This window comes from Colletotrichum orchidophilum (genome assembly GCF_001831195.1).
Source record: "Colletotrichum orchidophilum strain IMI 309357 chromosome Unknown Scaffold_248.1, whole genome shotgun sequence".
Classification (NCBI taxonomy): domain Eukaryota; kingdom Fungi; phylum Ascomycota; class Sordariomycetes; order Glomerellales; family Glomerellaceae; genus Colletotrichum; species Colletotrichum orchidophilum.
The window spans coordinates 10,512-28,289 of NW_019173204.1; the positions used below are offsets into that span (position 1 = coordinate 10,512).

At 52.9% G+C, this 17,778-nt stretch overlaps 6 protein-coding genes across 6 annotated transcripts; 3 read left to right on the forward strand and 3 right to left on the reverse strand.

The window, feature by feature from the left end:
• Nucleotides 1-7,381: 7,381 nt before the first annotated feature.
• CORC01_14176 (uncharacterized protein) lies at nt 7,382-7,756 on the forward strand (the record flags this gene model as incomplete). Its single annotated transcript, XM_022625787.1, has 1 exon — nt 7,382-7,756. A coding segment is annotated over one exon (375 nt), but the record flags the coding sequence as incomplete, so codon positions are not given.
• A 923-nt stretch (nt 7,757-8,679) lies between these two features.
• Nucleotides 8,680-10,403, reverse strand: CORC01_14177 (uncharacterized protein; the record flags this gene model as incomplete). Its single annotated transcript, XM_022625788.1, has 4 exons — nt 8,680-8,905; nt 9,437-9,709; nt 9,872-10,141; nt 10,204-10,403. 4 exons carry the CDS (start codon nt 10,401-10,403, stop codon nt 8,680-8,682), a joined length of 969 nt encoding a protein of 322 aa, XP_022467702.1.
• On the forward strand, nt 9,349-9,882 carry CORC01_14178 (uncharacterized protein; the record flags this gene model as incomplete). The annotated part of the gene is made up of 1 exon (XM_022625789.1): nt 9,349-9,882. A coding segment is annotated over one exon (534 nt), but the record flags the coding sequence as incomplete, so codon positions are not given.
• Nucleotides 10,404-11,774: 1,371 nt separating the features above from the next.
• Nucleotides 11,775-12,221, reverse strand: CORC01_14179 (uncharacterized protein; the record flags this gene model as incomplete). The annotated part of the gene is made up of 1 exon (XM_022625790.1): nt 11,775-12,221. The coding sequence occupies one exon, from the start codon at nt 12,219-12,221 to the stop codon at nt 11,775-11,777; it is 447 nt and encodes a 148-aa protein (XP_022467704.1).
• Nucleotides 12,222-12,803: 582 nt separating this feature from the next.
• On the reverse strand, nt 12,804-13,088 carry CORC01_14180 (uncharacterized protein; the record flags this gene model as incomplete). Its single annotated transcript, XM_022625791.1, has 1 exon — nt 12,804-13,088. A coding segment is annotated over one exon (285 nt), but the record flags the coding sequence as incomplete, so codon positions are not given.
• A 610-nt stretch (nt 13,089-13,698) lies between these two features.
• CORC01_14181 (uncharacterized protein) lies at nt 13,699-14,815 on the forward strand (the record flags this gene model as incomplete). The annotated part of the gene is made up of 2 exons (XM_022625792.1): nt 13,699-14,162; nt 14,566-14,815. 2 exons carry the CDS (start codon nt 13,699-13,701, stop codon nt 14,813-14,815), a joined length of 714 nt encoding a protein of 237 aa, XP_022467706.1.
• Between the last annotated feature and the right edge of the window lie 2,963 nt (nt 14,816-17,778).

The following is a 17,778-nucleotide window of genomic DNA, read 5'->3' on the forward strand; positions in this document are numbered from 1 at the left end:
CTGAGTGTAGTCCCAGGTTCAGTGACTTCCATTGCCATTCACAGTGGTGATCACAGCAACTGTTCCGTTAGGACCAAACTTTGCAGCGACTCAGTTGTCGATGTCGGCATGGGTAGAACCATCAATATTCCGAGAGGTGCTATGAAAAGCCGGGTACGGTGTTTCATGGTGAAGAAGGCAGGACCATCACCCGTACCGCTGATGGTTGGGAGACGCTGGTAAATATTGGCGAACAAGCTTCCCGGAATGAGGCTGATTGGAACAAGTAAATTCCGGAATAGGAGAAAAGTGCGGTCACTGTTGGATTCGTTCTTGATCATGATTGTGAAGCTTGCCATCTTGAATACTTGGGTTTGGCGGTGGCCAGCAGACGATTTTCAAAACAAGAACGTAGTTGAAAACTTGAGGTACTTCGGCTTTGTTTGATCATTTGGCCGAGATACTATGACGTGGCAAGTGAGAAAGACATACCAGGAGAGGGATTTCTTCAACCCTTGACAGCGCCTGAGAAGTCGAAGGATGGCCAATTCCTCCTAATCTAACTTTCTAATCAAACACGAACCATTTGGCACCAACATTGCGGTCACAGACCACATATTCTGTCATTGTATTGTTGTGTTATTACTCGTTGTTATTCACATGGGAACAAACGCGCCTGATGTTGAGACTATAATCAGCTCCACAAACATCAATCCAGCCAGTCCTGTCTCCCCACGCATGCTTCTGGCCTATTTGAGTGTACGGAGAAAGATCTGTAATGATATTTCATTTGAAATCTGTACCACAATACACTGTCAATCGTAACATGATATTGCACCATTTCTCGTGTAAACATGTCTCCAGTCTCAAGATCTTTTTAGCCTCTGTGAGTATACTTGGCAAGGTACACAGCTGCAGAAATACCCACACAGGAGCTTAAGGCATACAGAGATACGAATATCAAGCTCCACTATCAACGTGTCTCGCACAAGTCATGGAATGTAGTCCAGGAAACATACATGAGTAGTCATTTTGCAACAGACATCCACAAAGGCTGCCAAATGTGCTAAAATGAATTTCCTTGGATGACCTGGCCTATCCCTTTCAGGTTTCAGTCACGCTGCGTTAAGGCGGGGGAGTCATCTGGTCATACCTAAGCGACGGAGTGGTGTGCTTGCCGGCGGAAGCTTGGGGGAGCTTAGACGAGACAGCGACTGGTGTTCAGGTCTGTCTCTAGTGCCTTTGGGTGGAAAGGAGAGTTTTTATCTTCAACAATACGGTAGCCTCTGAGTATTCTCAGGTGAATAGACTTGTCGGTGAGACAAGAGATCTAGACTCGGGCAATTATGCATGACATCCTGACAGTACACCTGTCCCCATATTCAGGTATCCGAGATATACCCAAATGTGCTCATCACAGTACCGTTGGCCCAAAGGTACTCTATGGTAAAAGGCAATTACTGAGGTTGGTAGCCACACTTAACTATTTCCGGCGGTCGTACACACATGTCCCACGACTCAGCCAGCCTCGTCGAAGACATCATACGACTTGACCAGACCGAGTTTTGGAAGTGTGCCTCTTGTAAACGGACACTCTGAATGCTGTTTTAGGAGAGGCTTTGAATGGGATACTCTCAAGTTGACAATGAATAGGGGGTCCACTAACACAATGGATCCTTACTGCTTCTGAGTTGGCTTCATCAATTGAAAACTGATGTTACACGCTCACAACTCTTGCAACTTCTCCTTGCCGTAAGGTTAAACGTTTATTTCTCATCATTACTTCAGAATGGGTTCATTCAGCTTTCGGAATCGCCGACGATTTCATAACGCAATTCGCAATCTTCTCCCGGGGGGCGTTGGAACATCTAGGTAGACGTCCAAATGATAAACCGGTGGCTAATATCATCTCAGCCGTGCCTACCGGACTCCTCTCCCACCACATATCCCTGGCACTTATTATCGACGCACAACTGAGCCAAAGTGGAAGTATCCTGAACGTTTCTTTCTGGTGTTCGGTTACGTACACTATGGGAGTCGTTGTTGGAGATGAGGGTGTAAACAGAATGAATTGCCGGGAGTAAGTCCTTGGACTTGGCGGTCCACAGTCTCCCAGAACCCCAAACGAGAAGCTGGACATTTACAGCCAAAACGACAGTGAGATCATGGAGACTGATGAACACAGTAGTTTGGCTGGGGCCGTGGCCTTGAAGAGCAAGGCCTCATAGTTGTAAGTTACTCTATGGTCCTCCTCACTACTTGGCAAATGGTCAGCTGACACTTTCCATCTCACACCTATGATCTTGCCGTCACACTGAAAGTCCCAGCTGGGACATTTGAGGATGGCCCAGATGTGAGAGCTGATGCACTTCTTGTTCATGCCTTCAAGGTCTACCCCATTGGAAGACAAGGTCAGTATTGCTGATCTGCAGGTGTACGAGTGGTTCCACACGTTGTAAGAGATGTCACATGGGACCGCCAGATTGGCTGAGTTTGATGATTTTTAGGCTACAGGCCAACATAAGTAAGTCTGATGCAAATAGGATTACAATCAGTGGACCGAGTTAAGTCATGAGCGACAAGGCAATACCGTGCGGTTCTGGACATCAATCAAGGACGGCCATTATGGATTCGTTGAGGTGCTGATGCTCCCAAAGGTGCCATTCTCGGCTACGATAGCCGAGCTTCTATTAGTTTCCCCTCGGAAAAGAGTGTGATGACTTTTGGGATCATGCGATACAGTGTGAGGTGGATGGTCGAACGAATGCTAGGCAAAGTAATAAGAGGCGCCGACCTTGTTGAGCACTTGAACTGCTGGATTAAAGTCGACAGAATCACATTCTATCATGTCTTCATCTGCTCTGGGGTGTCTTGGTTGAGTGACTTATTCTGTTGCTATCGTCTTGTTGCCACCTCCAGGTGTTTCCTGACGATATAGCCAACTTGACATCGTGAGACTGTCACATACGACCATACCCATTGGAAAACTCGGGATCCCGTCCGCTCTCCCATAGATAAGCTAATGAGGGCCGGATTAGTAGTTGGGTCGGTGACGACCAGCGAATACCTGGTGTTGTATGTTTTTGAAGTTTTTGGTGGATTCACGAGAATGCTGTTTGTGGAGTATCGAAGGCGGCTGCGGGTGACGATGTTTTGACTTGTTCGTATGCGTTCACCACAACAGACTTAGCCTGGATACAGAGCATCATATAATCAGTTATGTTTGAAAACTATGTCTCTTGACTGCTTCGTAAATTTTGGCCATTTTGGTAGTGGTGGGGTGCCATTCGTTGAAGTCGTCTGTTGAACAACCATTTTGTAGGCTGAAAAGCTCTCTGAGTTCCGGACAGCTGTTTCGGATGACGGTTGATTAGCTAGCTATATGGCATGCCAATCTCTATAGATTGACTTTTTTACCAATAGCTGATCCGGTTCAGGATGTGCCTTGCCTCTCTCTGTCAGCTCAGCTCTTGCAGCCGTCAACATTGCGTAGAAAGAGTTACCATACTTCTTGCGTTTAAGTGGTGGTAAGGGCCTTTAACAAATAGGACTTGACTCATAAGACCTGTGGAAATCACACCAATCTTTTGCGGTATTCGGGCTCTATTCTTTTGGTGTCGACTGGCTTCGCTTTCCTCTCAACCGTCGACTGCGCCGTGTTTTACCCCGTCAGCATCGTGTACCAATGTCTGTTTTGAACATCTTGGCCATGGCCCCTCACGGGATTATTTTGTGCCATAATCAACTCAAGGCTGATGAGATAGAAACCCTCGGGCGTCTACCAGAAAGGAAGCAAGAATAGTGCGGCGGAAGACGAATCAACCACAGGGACCGGTAGGCATGCTGACGACCGACGGCAAGTTTGCAAGTTGAGAAACCGCCCGACGACAAGCTTCCAAGTTCTCTGTTTAGTCAAACTATCCCCCGGAAGCTCTTTTCGAGACTTTTCAACACTGCAAAGGGTATCTGAGGATTCTGGAGAGACAGATTCGTAACGTCCCGGCCACAGACTCTCGATTCATAACGAACCAATTCTGAAGGGCGCCTTCATTGGCCCAACGGTTATCATCAAACGATTCTCCAAGTGAGACCAAAACCGAGGGAACTTTACTCTTGGCCGTCTCGCTACATGAGGCTGTGTTTTCTATAAGCCGCACTCAAGCCGTCACAAAAGTCTTTGCCCTACCAACCCCAGCTCATTCGCCAAGGTCGTTCATCACTGCTGACGAATGACATCCAAATGCGACCAAGACATTCCAGACTGATACTCAGGTTCAATTCACCTGCTGTTCCGTCCTGTGCTTCGCCTCAATATGGTAACATAGAGACATGCAAGGGTCGGAAGCAGCTACCCGGGCCGACCAGTCACGAACAATGCAATCGGAGAAGGCTACGGGTAAGCACATATAAAAAAAAATAAGTCTAATCTCGAGGTTGTTTCTTATTTAAAACATATATTTAGTCAACTTATATGTAACCGTTGGCGGCACGGGTTAACAAGCCAATATCCGTTAGTAAAAGCTTCCGCGGAATCTAGAACATCCACCAGATGCCGACATGGAGCTTGAAAAGTTACCACCATTGGATCGCGAGGGAAAGAGAGCAACACCGATCACTTTGAATAACTACGAAGGAAAATTGGCTCCTGGATATAGAGGGGACACTATGCAGATGTATATGGATGAAGTCCTTCACTAATCGAACCTCTGTTAAATCCGGGAGGAGAGGATGGACAATGTCGTCGGGATATCACCACATACTATTAACTGGAACAAGAGTGCCTGTCACGTTTAGTGAGTATTTACGAATAGATAAGCATATTGCACATCACTCGGCCATCACTGTCATGTTTTGATTCCATTTAATATGGGGAAATTTGACATGTCCCTTAGATTACGATATAATTCGCGATTGATGGGAACTATTCACAACAGACTTTCTTGAAGGAACGTTACGCCTGTAGAATACATCAGCGCATATCCTAGCTAGTTGCAAATGATTGTCAGAGGACTTGGAAGTAGATATCAGCATGGCAGAATCCCCGAATGGGAATACCTCCCCGTTTCAAGAGCCTGATTGACAATAAGAAACCGCCAGTCCACTCAACAACCACTCACTATGAATCAGGAGAGAAATCTTCAGACTCAATAACGGGAATCGGCGTCAATGCTCTCTGGGAACACATCGAGTGCAATCCTCCGAGGACACCAACGACAACGAAACATGATCGACAACCCAGAGACTCTTCACGAGTCAACTCCTCAACTCGCGTCAGCTACACAGAAACACATAATATTCGACAACCAGAAAAAGGCCGCAAACTGACACGTAAACCCCCATCCGGTAAATGAAATCGTGACTTTTGCCAACTTCGTCATTGTGAAGTACCTTGAACGTCATATTGCATATCGACAAAGAGTCATTCAAACCAACACGTATCGATCCACTAGGTACCGGGATTCCTCTCCGAGACAAGAGAGGAACTAAACTGCCCGTGCTAAACAAACACCTCTCTTGTTCTCAGTTACTTGACAGCTATTCGCCACACAGATTCACTTTCTCTCAACGAACCGAAACACCTCGAATGGCGAAGGAACAAAAGACATCTTGCCTTCCCGGATCCGAGAGGCCCACAAGGGACGAGTTCAGTCAGTCAACAACTCGGCTTACCTCGGACTCGGAAGCTGCGTGGTCGGGCAAGATCCAAGCCGGGGTACGGGCAACCCAGACCCGCGAACTCTACACTCTCCTTCCCCCGTCCTCTCATCCGTCCGTCTTGCCCGCGTGGTGCCAGCCCACAATCCGATCCAAGGTCCGCCCAACATCGGATCGACCAGAAGAACCCCGAGTCAAACTCACCAACACATACACGTACGTACCACTTGCTTACATGTCCAATGCTCAAACCACTTGCCCACTTCAGCCAAACCAAACCCATCTTTTGACATCTGAAAAAACAAGGAACAAAAGACCACCCTGCAAGGAGATCCGGGCTTTTTCGCCTTCTCCCCCGCGCATATCCGTAGTCCATCCACCGCGCAACCAACAAGGTTTCCTTTGGCAACAATTGGGGCGAGTTGCACTATTTTGACTCTCCCAAACCCCTCTCTCTCCCCGCACGGGGACGGTCGGTTCGGTCAGTCCGCCTCACTCCAGCTGAAAAAAACGAATTGTGTGCTGGGAGGCTGACAAACTCGAGGTCACACGGTGGTCCCGTCGCCAGAGCGCGGAAACTTTGACAAGCCGTGGAAGGGAAACAACAGCACCCAAGACGGCATAGAGACGGAGACAAGAGTCAGCCAGCCAGCTGGGGCCGCAACTTTCGCCCATTTCCGTCCCGAGAGAAATGCCATTTTTCTTTCGTGGTTCAAGATTCTAGAAGCCATGGGATTCAAACTCTAAACTTGTAGATCACACAAGGCCAAGGGCGACACGGCACGGCACATGGCGGACTTTGGTACAGCTTTGTAATCCCACCAATTCGGTCAACGCAAGGAAGGAGACATTGGACATTTCTGTGCAAGTGGCAGCATATTGCCCATTCCCCATTCTTTACCACTCATCCGGTACTCCTTTGCCAGGAACATTCAAAATCATCCTGCAGCGCTTCCTCGGCCAGCCCCCAACGCCCCCGTGGTCCTTTCCGTTCACGACTCGCAATTTGATCTGATTCCTCCGTCTCCCCATGAATCGGAGTCCCGGGGCTCTTCTCACACATACCGGCAGGTCAGACCCCCCGGCGGAGGCCGAACGAAGGAAAGGGAAAACAGCATATAGCAAAGACAAGGCAGTTCCTTATGCGTTATGGAATTATGCTGAGAGCGATCCCCGGGGATGATGGACGGTCCCCCGTCCGAACTAAGTGAGCCCGCCGCGTAAGGTCATCAGTACCCGGGAGAGGGAAGACAATCGTACAGGAGGATGACAGAGAAGGGGGCGGGATCGATCTGCTGATTCATTCCATGGACCAGGGTCGTCGATGTCGTCGTAATACCACAACTAGACATTTCGATGGAAAGGTAGATTGCCTTTCGTGCCTTGGCCTCATCCGTTGCCACTGGCCACTCATCTCTCGATCACAACACCGATGGGTAAGGAGCAAGTAGCACAGCTCCGTTCACTTACCTGCCTTCCGACTTCTTTTGCCTCTCGACCACCCGAGTCTTCGCCCCCCAGTGGTTGCCAACCCTTCACCCTGATGATCGACCCAGCCTTGCCGGCGCCAAGCGCGAGGGCATGAAATACTCGGCAAACCTTCCCTTCGAGAGTTCACGGAACGCCACGTGCAGGGGAGAGAGCTCTGTCGCAATGCGACTTCCTGATTCTCCTCAACCATGGAAGCCGCCCATCCTCGCTCTTCAACCAGTCGGAGGAGACGCCCGGCGGACCAGTGGACTTGTTTTTCCAGGGACCAACGAGTCAAACTGACACGAGGGAGGCCCTTCCTTGCCCCGGCCGGTATCCCAAGTCTGAGCGCCTACCAGATCTTTATGCCTCAGGGTGGCATACGCCAATAGCATTCGCAGACGGACGAAGACTGCAGTTTCAGGAGTCGATCTTGTCCAAGGGTCCATCAGCGGGGCGACGTCGAGGGGGGAGCTTTTGGGATCTGGGCAGGCAGACCTGGGTCTGGAAGATCATGGATGAGAGGTGCGGAAGACACACCTTGGTCTCTGGCGGAAAGCGGGAGGAACGTTTGCCCAAATGGGAAGGCCAGGCAGGCTTGATGGCGACTTGTCAGTTCAGTAGCCGCGGCAGTACGTCTGGTAAGTCGTAGATGACCGTGGCAGAATCTGACATGACGGGATCACGACTTCCCTGAGAGGGCGGGCGACGGACAGACGGGCAGGAACAACCGGCTATAGAGGCAAAGTTCGGTTGCGAGATGGAAGGATTCCATACAGCTCTAGAGGCTGTGTCGGCGCTTCTTCGTCCACAGACGCGGACTAGAGCAGGCGAGGCATGTGGCATGACATGCCCACGAGGCAAGTGAAGCCGACGAGGTGGCGGAGGGGGGACGACGATGGGCGCCAGAAAGACGAGCAGACGTCTGTTAGTTACGAGAAGAATGGATCTCTTGTCTGTCAATGTTTCAGATATCTGCCCGAGTGGTACCTGTGCAACTCGGGCACGGCGTCAAAGCACATTGCCAGAGTGGGTGAAGGTGGGCGCCATCCATGCTGTGCAGGAACCGACCAGACCTGTTGTTTATCGCTTCGGACGAGGACTGAAAAGAGAAGGACGGTGCGTGGTGGGAGGCGGGATAGAGTGGCCCTGGCACAGATCTTCCTGTTCATGGGACTGCCAGGCGGCGAAACAAGCATGGCGATGTGAAACAAGAGCGGTGGGCGGTAGAGGTGAAGGTGGTATGGGTAAAAGACTCGATGGCAGAAGCCGTCAAGTTTGAGGTAAGTCCAAAAAAAGAGCGCCTAGTAGGTCCCCGTGTATCCAAGTCGGGAACTTGCACTGGCCAACTGCTGCCTCGTCCGTATCTAGAGGTCGGCGATGTGATATTGATCCGGGTTTTTGCTCCGGGTACGGGGTCGACGACGTCCGGACACGAGAGGACAAGGCTGGCATGGTGACTAGCATGATTCGAGAAGACGATGTAGCGGAACGTCATAGCTAGTCAGTACGGATCAAGCGCAGTCAGTCAAGCCACAGATGCTTGTCTAGCTGGCTGTCTGTCTCCGTGTCTCCCTAGCCCACGAGGCTCGAGAATAGGAAGCACCAGTCCGTGTACTCCAGATCTCCCGGCCGACCGTCCGTTCCAATCATCAGGATCCGTGGCAGCGGAGCCTGTCGAGGAAGACATGCTTCGAACGGCCACTCTGGCAGCTGGTCGTCGATGCTCTGGATTCCATGAGTGGTGTCGGACCACACTTGAGCCAACCGGAACGCACCAACGAGATACCCTGCAAAGGGACTGTGGGTAGAGCGCAAGATGGGTGTCCGAGCCCACCCAGCCTTGCTAGGGAGATCCCTTCGTTTGGCAACCTTCAAGAGCTGAGCGACCATGTTCAAAGCTGACATAAACGGCCCATCGCTGCCTCAAGTCGTTCTGGAAGGCGTGGTGACATGTCCCTAGAAAGTCGTCGCCAGTGTTTCATGTACCTGAAAACCGCCCCTCTCATCGTGTTTCGGGTGCTGCACAACATTGGCTCAAAGCACACTTCCACCCTTCCAGACCACCTAGCAAAGCGGCGAAGCCCTGTGGACGAGCCCGCCGGTCGCAGGGAAAACTGGAGAAGGCCTGCGGGTTGACATCAACACGAGCTTCTGTTGGTAGTGTCGTTGCGCGAAGAGAACTAGCCATCGTCGCATCGTGGGTGGGGGAAACTTGTCGAGGAAACCACGGTGGAAATAGATGGCTGGGTGCATGCTGCTGTCGCATCGTTTACAATTCTTCTCCGCCATCACGGTTCACCGCCGCTGGTGCGGATAGAGAGAACCACACCGGACAGGCTGGTTCGTGCACGAATCATACTTCGCCTTGGGAAGCGGCCGGCACGACTGCTGGGCACGACTGGGGTTGTCATGGATGCCCACCGCGACGACCACCACGGCCACCACGGGTCGAGGAGAAGTCGACGTCGAAAATGGCATGTTTCGTCGCCTCAGCGAGGCGAGGAAGATCGGCCGTCTCTTCCCTGTCGTTTCAGACTTGCTGTGGGCTTGACAGGCTTTGCAATCTCCACTGAGCCGTACACTACGCAGGGAACTCGACATGCTTTTTGTTCAAGGATGAATTGGTTAGCTGCGTGCGTATCTGCCTCTTCGAACCGCAGTCAGCCGTCATGGCTGGTATCTGCCAGGATGAGAAGAACCCAACGACCTTGTGGTAAAAGTCCGAAGAAAGTCTCTCGTTCTTGCAGGAGCTGGTGGAACTCACCCACAATGTAGGGAATTATCGTGCAGATTTGACAGGTGAGCGGCAGGTACGCCGGCGGTGGCGACGGCTACCGTCCGCCAGGAGCCGTCGCCGGAGAGAAAAAAGGATGACAGTAGCGCTAGGTCGCCGAGCCCAGCTAGGTCGACTGCCGACATACCCAGATCCCCGTTTCTGTCGCTCTTCCTCGGAGGTTCAAGTTTCATCTCATGGCTGGAGTCGTTCCTCGTAGGTAGCGTGCCATTGCCAGACGAATCCCCATCACGGTCGAGCCTGGCAGCAAGGAGGGCGATGTTTTTCCCTCCGGAGCCCATGCAGGTAGGCGAGCACATCACTTAGTCGGCTGGGATGTTTCTATTATTGTTTGCCCAACCACGAAGACCATGCCGGCGGCAAGGTCCTCGTCTGCTGGCGGCCGGAGCCCCGCGCGAGCAAGGCGGGACGAGGAGGGCAAACCAGATCTGCTGATGCGGTGTAAAACAGAGATGGTTAATGTGAAAGGCTGGCAGGTAATCTCAGCAACCGCCAGGCGCATATTGTACTAGGGCGAGGCGGCCGAAAGTTCTGCGACCCGATCTCACTCCCGCATGCGCCGCGCAACGATTCCCGGATGAATGGGCAGTCATCTCGAAAAAGCAAGAGCTATTTCTGGCCTTTGTTGACCAGTGTGATGCGAGTGAGCGTGTCCATTATAGTCTTGTGCATGCACAGGTGCGTTGTGTGTGTGAGATCCGTTCTGGTAGGTGGGACGGGAAGGAGATCAGGCCAAACATTGGGAGAGAGCGACAGCTGGCAGCAAGAGCAGGGTAGGGGAGGCAGACGGGCAGACGGGCAGGGGCAGTGTGGTGGGAGTGAGAACTTGACGCCCCACTCAACATAATGGAATGAATCTGAGGGAGCCAATGAGATGGCTGAGAAGCTCCTAGCGCTTGCAGGGCCAGCTCTTCAGGATATTGATTGGCTCCTGCGGCTTAAGCTTAGGCCGAATCCACCCAGGGTCCATTTCTGAAACTGCCCACACGGGATCAGTCAGCAAAACCCGACTGGCAGCATCCCGACAGACGCTGGGCCCAAGGCCTCACTCTGAGGGACCACGGCATCACGCTCCTCTTTCTTTTCTCTCCCCTTGGCTGATTCAGATTATGATCCATGATCATGCCTGGGTCGCTCACTGGTCAAACAGGCCCACGGTATGACGAATGATACGAACCAAGCATCCCGGCGTCGAGGGGCCTAGACTTGATCACCATTTTCCTCAACGGATAGATTTTGCTTAGTGCTACTCCCCGGAGCCCAAAAAAAAAAAAAAAAAGCTCCGTCAGTGGTTTGTTTGGTGGAGACGAATCCATTTCACTGCATTCCTCAGGCGTTACGCTTTGTCTCTACTTGTCTTTTCCAACGTGACGTCTTTTTCGAAAAGAATGGGCATCAAACTTGTGCCGCGTGCGTAGGGACTAGGAAACTGAATCGCTAACAAATTGCTCTACATCATTGGAGGCGCTTGCTTTGGACCTCGTGCCCGGGACGAGCTTCGACAGACTTGGGTAGACAACCCACCGCCTGGAGACTCAAAATAGCAGTATACAACGATTGCCTCAGTAACTCGACTGATTCGTCGACTTCGTCCCAGCTCTACTATGGTAAGCACATGAATGTGACGGCCAGCTTAGGAAATGGTCTATGCGCACACAGTCCCAGAAGCGGCACCCGCCCCGGCCGAATTTCCCTTGCCTTATCCTAGTCACCGCATTCTCCGTTGACGAAAGTCTCACGATGCTGTTCGCGCGGCACAGGATGCGCCTGTCAGGGAGAGGATGATCGTCGTTGATTCTTCCAGAGCTTCCCGGATGCCCCTCTATTGTTTGCCGCTACCAGCAAGAATGCAGAAGACGGTAAACATTTAAGATTACGGAGGAGCTTTGCAGATGGTATCATGGTATTCGACCCAACGGCAAAGCTTCCTATTTAGGCCATACCTCCGTTCCCTTCGCTTGCCTGAGTTAAACTCAAGTCCGGGATCCCGAACCGTGAGCTCCATTCTCCCTGATGGCCTCTTCTCGCCGTAGCTCTTACGGGCAGAAGAGGGCACAAGGGCAACTCGAGGGGAGGTCGATAGAATGCAGTTCCCAGACAAGCGGATGATGTCCGGCCGTGCGGGAAGTCGACAGCGGTCAACATGAACTCTCCCATCCTGACTGAACGCACTGAAGTCGGCCAGGGTAGCGGGACGATCAGTCGAGGTGGGATAGCTGGTCGCCGTCTTCTCTGAACCCGGACCCGGACCTCGACCTAGGGCTAGCGTGGGCTTGCCTTGCCAGGACATACCAACAACATAAAAATCATCCTCGCCCATGCCGAAGATAAAGGCGAGCTCTACGGATACATACCTAGTACACAGTGGTGTGCGATTAACGCGTATTCGGCGGGGGAGGCCGTTCGGGTTCGAGGCTGGCGATGTGCAGCTGGCATCTGCTGGCTCAGAGTTTCAGAAAGCTCGGGGTAGCGTGCGTCACATTCTGGCAGGGTGATCAAACAGCCACAACCATGGTCCAAGGACAACATCCCGCCGACGGCTCCCTCCACCGCGCAAGAACGCCGGTTTGCCGTCTTGTCAAGGCCAGTGCAGGCTGATGCTTGAGATCTCGTACCTTGCATAGAGAGGCACAGCGCTGCCGTCCGAGGTTTGGCCGTCGCCCCCATTTCAACGTCGTGTCTTGCTTCCGACCTGACCTGTTATGAACCTATCTTCGTGATCCATATGGAACGCGGCCTTTGTCCTCCGTTGCGGTGGACCACAGCTCTGTGGAACTAACTGCAAAGATTTGGAAAGAAAATGAGTAATGAGGATCGCGGTACCGAGTTCTTGTTTTTGTTGGTCCCGTATCTGTGCAAAGTATGATTGATGTTTAATCACCGAAATGTCCACTCCGCGAGGTCATATCCGCACTGAGTACGGATAGCACGCGAGGACGGTGTTCCGTAAGCCCACCGTAGCGGTCAGGTTGAGGCCCTGGCCCGGATCGGATGGCAAAAGTCGAAAACGGGATGGCTCTGGGACTCGATATTCTCCACATGGCCGAAATCGTGTTCTGTTCCTAGTCAGTGGAATATCAAGACGCGATTCAAGCGGCCCCGTTGACGACACCGTGCAGATGCCGGGAAGAACGCAGAGAACCGTGCGGGCAACTGAGGGCGCAATCGGAGCGTATTTTGTGCAGCGAGCATTGTGAGTGATGATGAGTTCAACGGTTATCAGCAAGCGCAGCCGTCGTGAAGCTAGCGCAGAGCATGCAGGAGAAGCAAAAACCGTGGACCAGTATGGACGTCAAGAGTGATGTGCATGAAAGCTGCTGAGGGGACGAGCGCCAGTGGGCTGCAAGATATGGCCTGCCAGCCTGTGATATTGACGAGAGGTTATCCGGAATAGCCTGATGGCATATCGCCCTACTTGGTGCAAGGTTGTCGTCCAATGGGTCCCGAAAAGACGGAGGGCCAAAGACACAGCTAATGTTGCCGGACGCTTCTTTGGCCTTGATCGTAGCACGCGGCAGCGAATGATGCGGTGTGTTGAGCCTTTCCATTCTGATCCTCGCTGTAGACGATGTAGTGCGATACACAGGTACCTTAGGTCGGGCGGCGGGACGTCGTGACTCGATGAAAGCAAGCGTTCCTGGAAAGAGGGCACCACGGTCCACGGGCACGCGAGTTGGAGGGGCGTGAGATAAGCGAGAAGGGGGGCAGTGGTTGCAACTTTGACAGAATGACTATGCTAGAAGAGGATTAGCGCTGGACTTTAGCAGCCCAAGGCCCCAAAGCTATTTTCTGAAGCAATGCGCCAGGCAAGTTTCACAGCTGGCAGGGTCTTGCCAGCAATTCTGCGGCAGCGACACACAGTTTCCAAAGACAAGCAGAGTCGGTACGTGCTGCCGCGCTTCCCACAGCAGAAGCAGGACATTGACTCGATGCCTAACAGACAAGGCAGACACATGGCGGATCCCCACTACGCAGCCAGTCAACACCCGGCTTGGCTCGTGGCCCTAGCTTCCTTTCGCGTCATCCACTTTGTTCCGACCTGGCTACCTAAGGTGCCGCTGCGTGGCTCTCGATTTCTCGGTCACTTCGTACGCACTCAGAACCGCGCCGGGCCGCACAACACCAATTACACGCACCATCCAGCGGGCGACCATTGGCGAGCGAGCCATGGACGGAATTTGCTGCGATGCCGCAGTCCCTTTTGCCGCATGTGTGCTCTGGCATCCCATCATATTGGCTGGGAATGGACTGAGATGAAAAGGTGCGTTATTCTGAATGCAATCTGCTGACGGCCTACCGCGCCAACGCGTGACCGCTTCCACTGTCTTGGATTTTTCAATCTCGTTTGTCTCTGTCACACTCAGACAAGGACGGCAGCGGTCCCTTCCGGGTGACGACAAGGCTGGAAACAACGTTATAATAGGGTCTTGACGAGGAATGCAGCGTGTCTGAAGCCCACGACATTCCAATAACGGCTCGCTTCAACGGCTGTCGTCCTTCTCCATAGTCAGGAGCTGCGGCGGTCCGAGCGAGCTCGTTGCGGCTGGCAAAGCCTGTAGTACGGATACTCCATATGCCATTTCGACCTACTCGATAAGCCTGCCGATCCATCGGCCCGCTACTCTGTACTGTCACCGACATCACATCACCACCCACTGCCCCAGGGACTCGGACCTGCATTTCCACCCTCAGCTGATGGCAACAGCGTCACATCGGGAAAAGGCGCTCTGCATTCTTTCAGGGGCCCAACACGAGCCTCTCGCTGTTGAGATGACGAGCCGAACTTGTTTGGTACCCTTCGTCACGAAATCGACGCTTGTCGAGAAAGGAAGCATATCCGACATGCCCCGAGTCGGGAGCCACGTTGTTGCACAGGCTTTCGACGACGACCCTACGACCTTTTTCACCCACTGACTATTGGCGTCACGACGATGACTTGATGCAGTGCTTCTCCTTGCAGCCTCAACGACCTTCAATGCTACAAGTACATGGCTTTGGCAGTCAGTCGGCCACCGTCGTCCGAGCTGCGTGTCTTGATGTTCCAAGAGACACCTGTTAGTGGCCTTCTCTCATTAAACCACAATGTGCTCGGACTGAGCGAACTCCACCGGTGCCGTCGTCGGCCGCTGCGGTGTCTTCGTCCGTCATTCTGCAAGTGTTCAGGAGAAGGCAATCTTAGGGAATAATGGCAGCGATGTGTCAACTATTGCAGCCATCGCATCCTTTGCATCCATTGCATTCCGAGCAAGAGACAAAGGTCGCCCGCGGAGCTGGACCCTCAAAACAAGCGATATTGCATGTGGAGATTATTGGGCAATCTCCTCACTTCTTCTTGCTGATGACCTGCACCATCGCCCTGGGATATGCATTACCGTTCTCTAGCAGGCCTGGCTAAACCTTCTTTTCCCTTTCCTTGGCTCCGCAAACACCCCCTGGACCGTCAATGGTTTTTTTACCCCCTTCTCTTCCTCCTTTGATGGTGCCGAAGAACGAGGCTTCATTTTATCAGACATCCAACGCAATGCAACATGCAAGCAGGAGACACGGCTCCGGATCTCGTTCTGCAAAGGCCATCTGGAAGCCGAACGGCCCCGCTGCAAGGTCTTGGCCTGCTCCGGTCCGCGGAAGACAATGGGAAAGTTCGCGGGATGCGATGACTTGTCTGGCTGGCTTGCACTGCACTCAGCCAGACGACTGTGCATAAAATATGTCAAATCCCGACAAGTCGACTTATCCAGAGTTTGACGACGCCCTGACCACCAGGCCACACTATCCCAACATTGTTATCGACCTTTTCGTCAGGTTCTCTCCGCTGTCTCCGACGACGCCTCACTTTCCGTTCCTGCATGGCTGAGAAGCCGGACCCACATGTCTTGCCTCTTCTGGCAAACCTTTCGCCCATTGTCTTCTGCAGTGTTGGTTCTTTACACACACACACACACACACACACACACACACATACACACGGACACGGCCGTTGCCGTCGTCACAAACAATCACGAAAAAGGATACGATCCGGACAAGGTCCGCGGCGGCGAACCATTGATTGTTTCTAGGGAGCGAGGGGGGCTAAATGTCCTAGACCAGCAGCATGGGTCCATCACCATGATTCAGAGATTGATCAGATCCTCTTCCAACAGCCGGTTGCTTGCGGTGTAGTAGGACAGGCAAGCTGTGTCTGTTTCGACTTGTGCGGACGGGTCGGTTCTAGACGTACGATGAGAAAGAGTCAATGTGACTGTACCTCTGGGCCACTGCCGCTGCCCATTAAGAGAGAGCACATATAGAAGTATTGCCATTATCTTTTTATCTTCCTCTTCGGAGCCGCTCCTTGTCTACCTTCCTGAACCCGCAGCCGGACCCAGGAGGGTATAACCACAGACCTTGTCAATAGCAGAATATGGGGATATCCATGACAAGGCCTCACGGATGGCCTTTCAGCAGACGGTCGCCAGGATGTCTCCCGCTGATGTACATCGTTCTAAAAAAACCAACGATCCTGAAGCGCACACGCTTGGGTCTTGCACACGGCCGGGTCTCTTCTCTGCTCCCCCCCTTCCTCTAGCGTCCCGCGTTGTGTGCGGGTACTTAGGTACATGCTCCCCAGCGCAACCATCCCAGCCAGTGCGAGCACCGTCAGGGGAACTGTACGTTGTGCATTGCTTGGTCTTGCACCGGTATTCGTGGTTGCAGCATGAACCAGACCATTCAAGCCACCTCTGGAAGACCCAATCAGTGGCCTGAGACTGACGACGAAAGTGACCGTCTCATCAACCGCCAGACGCCGCTAGCCAAGCATCTTCAACGGGATCAGGATAGCAAATCGAGAGATTTTCCCCTGTTACATCTTGAACAGGAGTTGGGAAAGGCGGGGTGGGAAGGACCGTTTGGTAACGCTTCTGTATTCGCACTGCGTCTTCGTTTCCATTTGAACCTCGATGGGGAAGTCGACTGCCAAAGTAGACAGACCAAGGCGGAAAAGATACCGGCATGACGAAAGACGGCGGTAAAGCTTTGGAGGCAGAGAGTTGCCCGGCAAAGGAAGATGTTCCCAGAAAAATAAAAGCGAAAAAAACCCTCCGCCGCTCGACTATTTCCTGGAACGTACCCCCTGGGTCTTTTCATTCCCCAGTTTTTCGATTCCATGCCATGGATGAGGGTGCTCCCCAGCAGCCCGTTCACTGAATCCAGAACCCATGCTCACCATCTCCGGTCCTGTGCCTGCCATTGCTTGTCGCTACCTTGGCAAAAAAAAAAAACTCTCCCGGCACACCCCTCCTAATGGGGTGAGCGGATGGGTGGGATCATGGATGGCGCCAAAAGTTGCATCCCAGCCCAACGGCACGAATCTTTTCTCAAGATTGGTCTTGAGTTTTGACTGCGTTTTCTGGGTCTCTTGAAAAAGACAAGGTAGGGTTCGACGGGCAAGCGTAATACTAATCCCGCCAAAAAATCGATGATGGGCATATCTGCACCGGGATGGAAATGAGATTCCCCTGGGACTATCGAGATTGGGTCCGGCGCCCGATTTTAACCTTTGGAGACAAGCTCGCGCGACGATGGAAGGGGCGGCGAATGATGGGGACCTAGGGGGATCGACTGCTAGACATCTCGGGGGCTTTTAGGAGGGGGAGGCGCCGCGGGGGGGGGGGCGGGGGCCGGGGGCCGGCGCGTCTGGCGGGGGGGGCCGACCCGTCGGGCGTGGGAGGGGGGCGGGCGGGAGGGGGGCGTGGGGGGAAGACGTGGGAAGCGGCGGGAGGGGGTGTGTGGGTGGGGTGGGGCATTGAGGCCCGAGGGGGCTGTGTTGGATGTCTCTAGGGGCGGCCGGGCCGGCGCCCCCCCCCTTTTTTTTTTTTTTTTTTTTTTTTTTTTTTTTG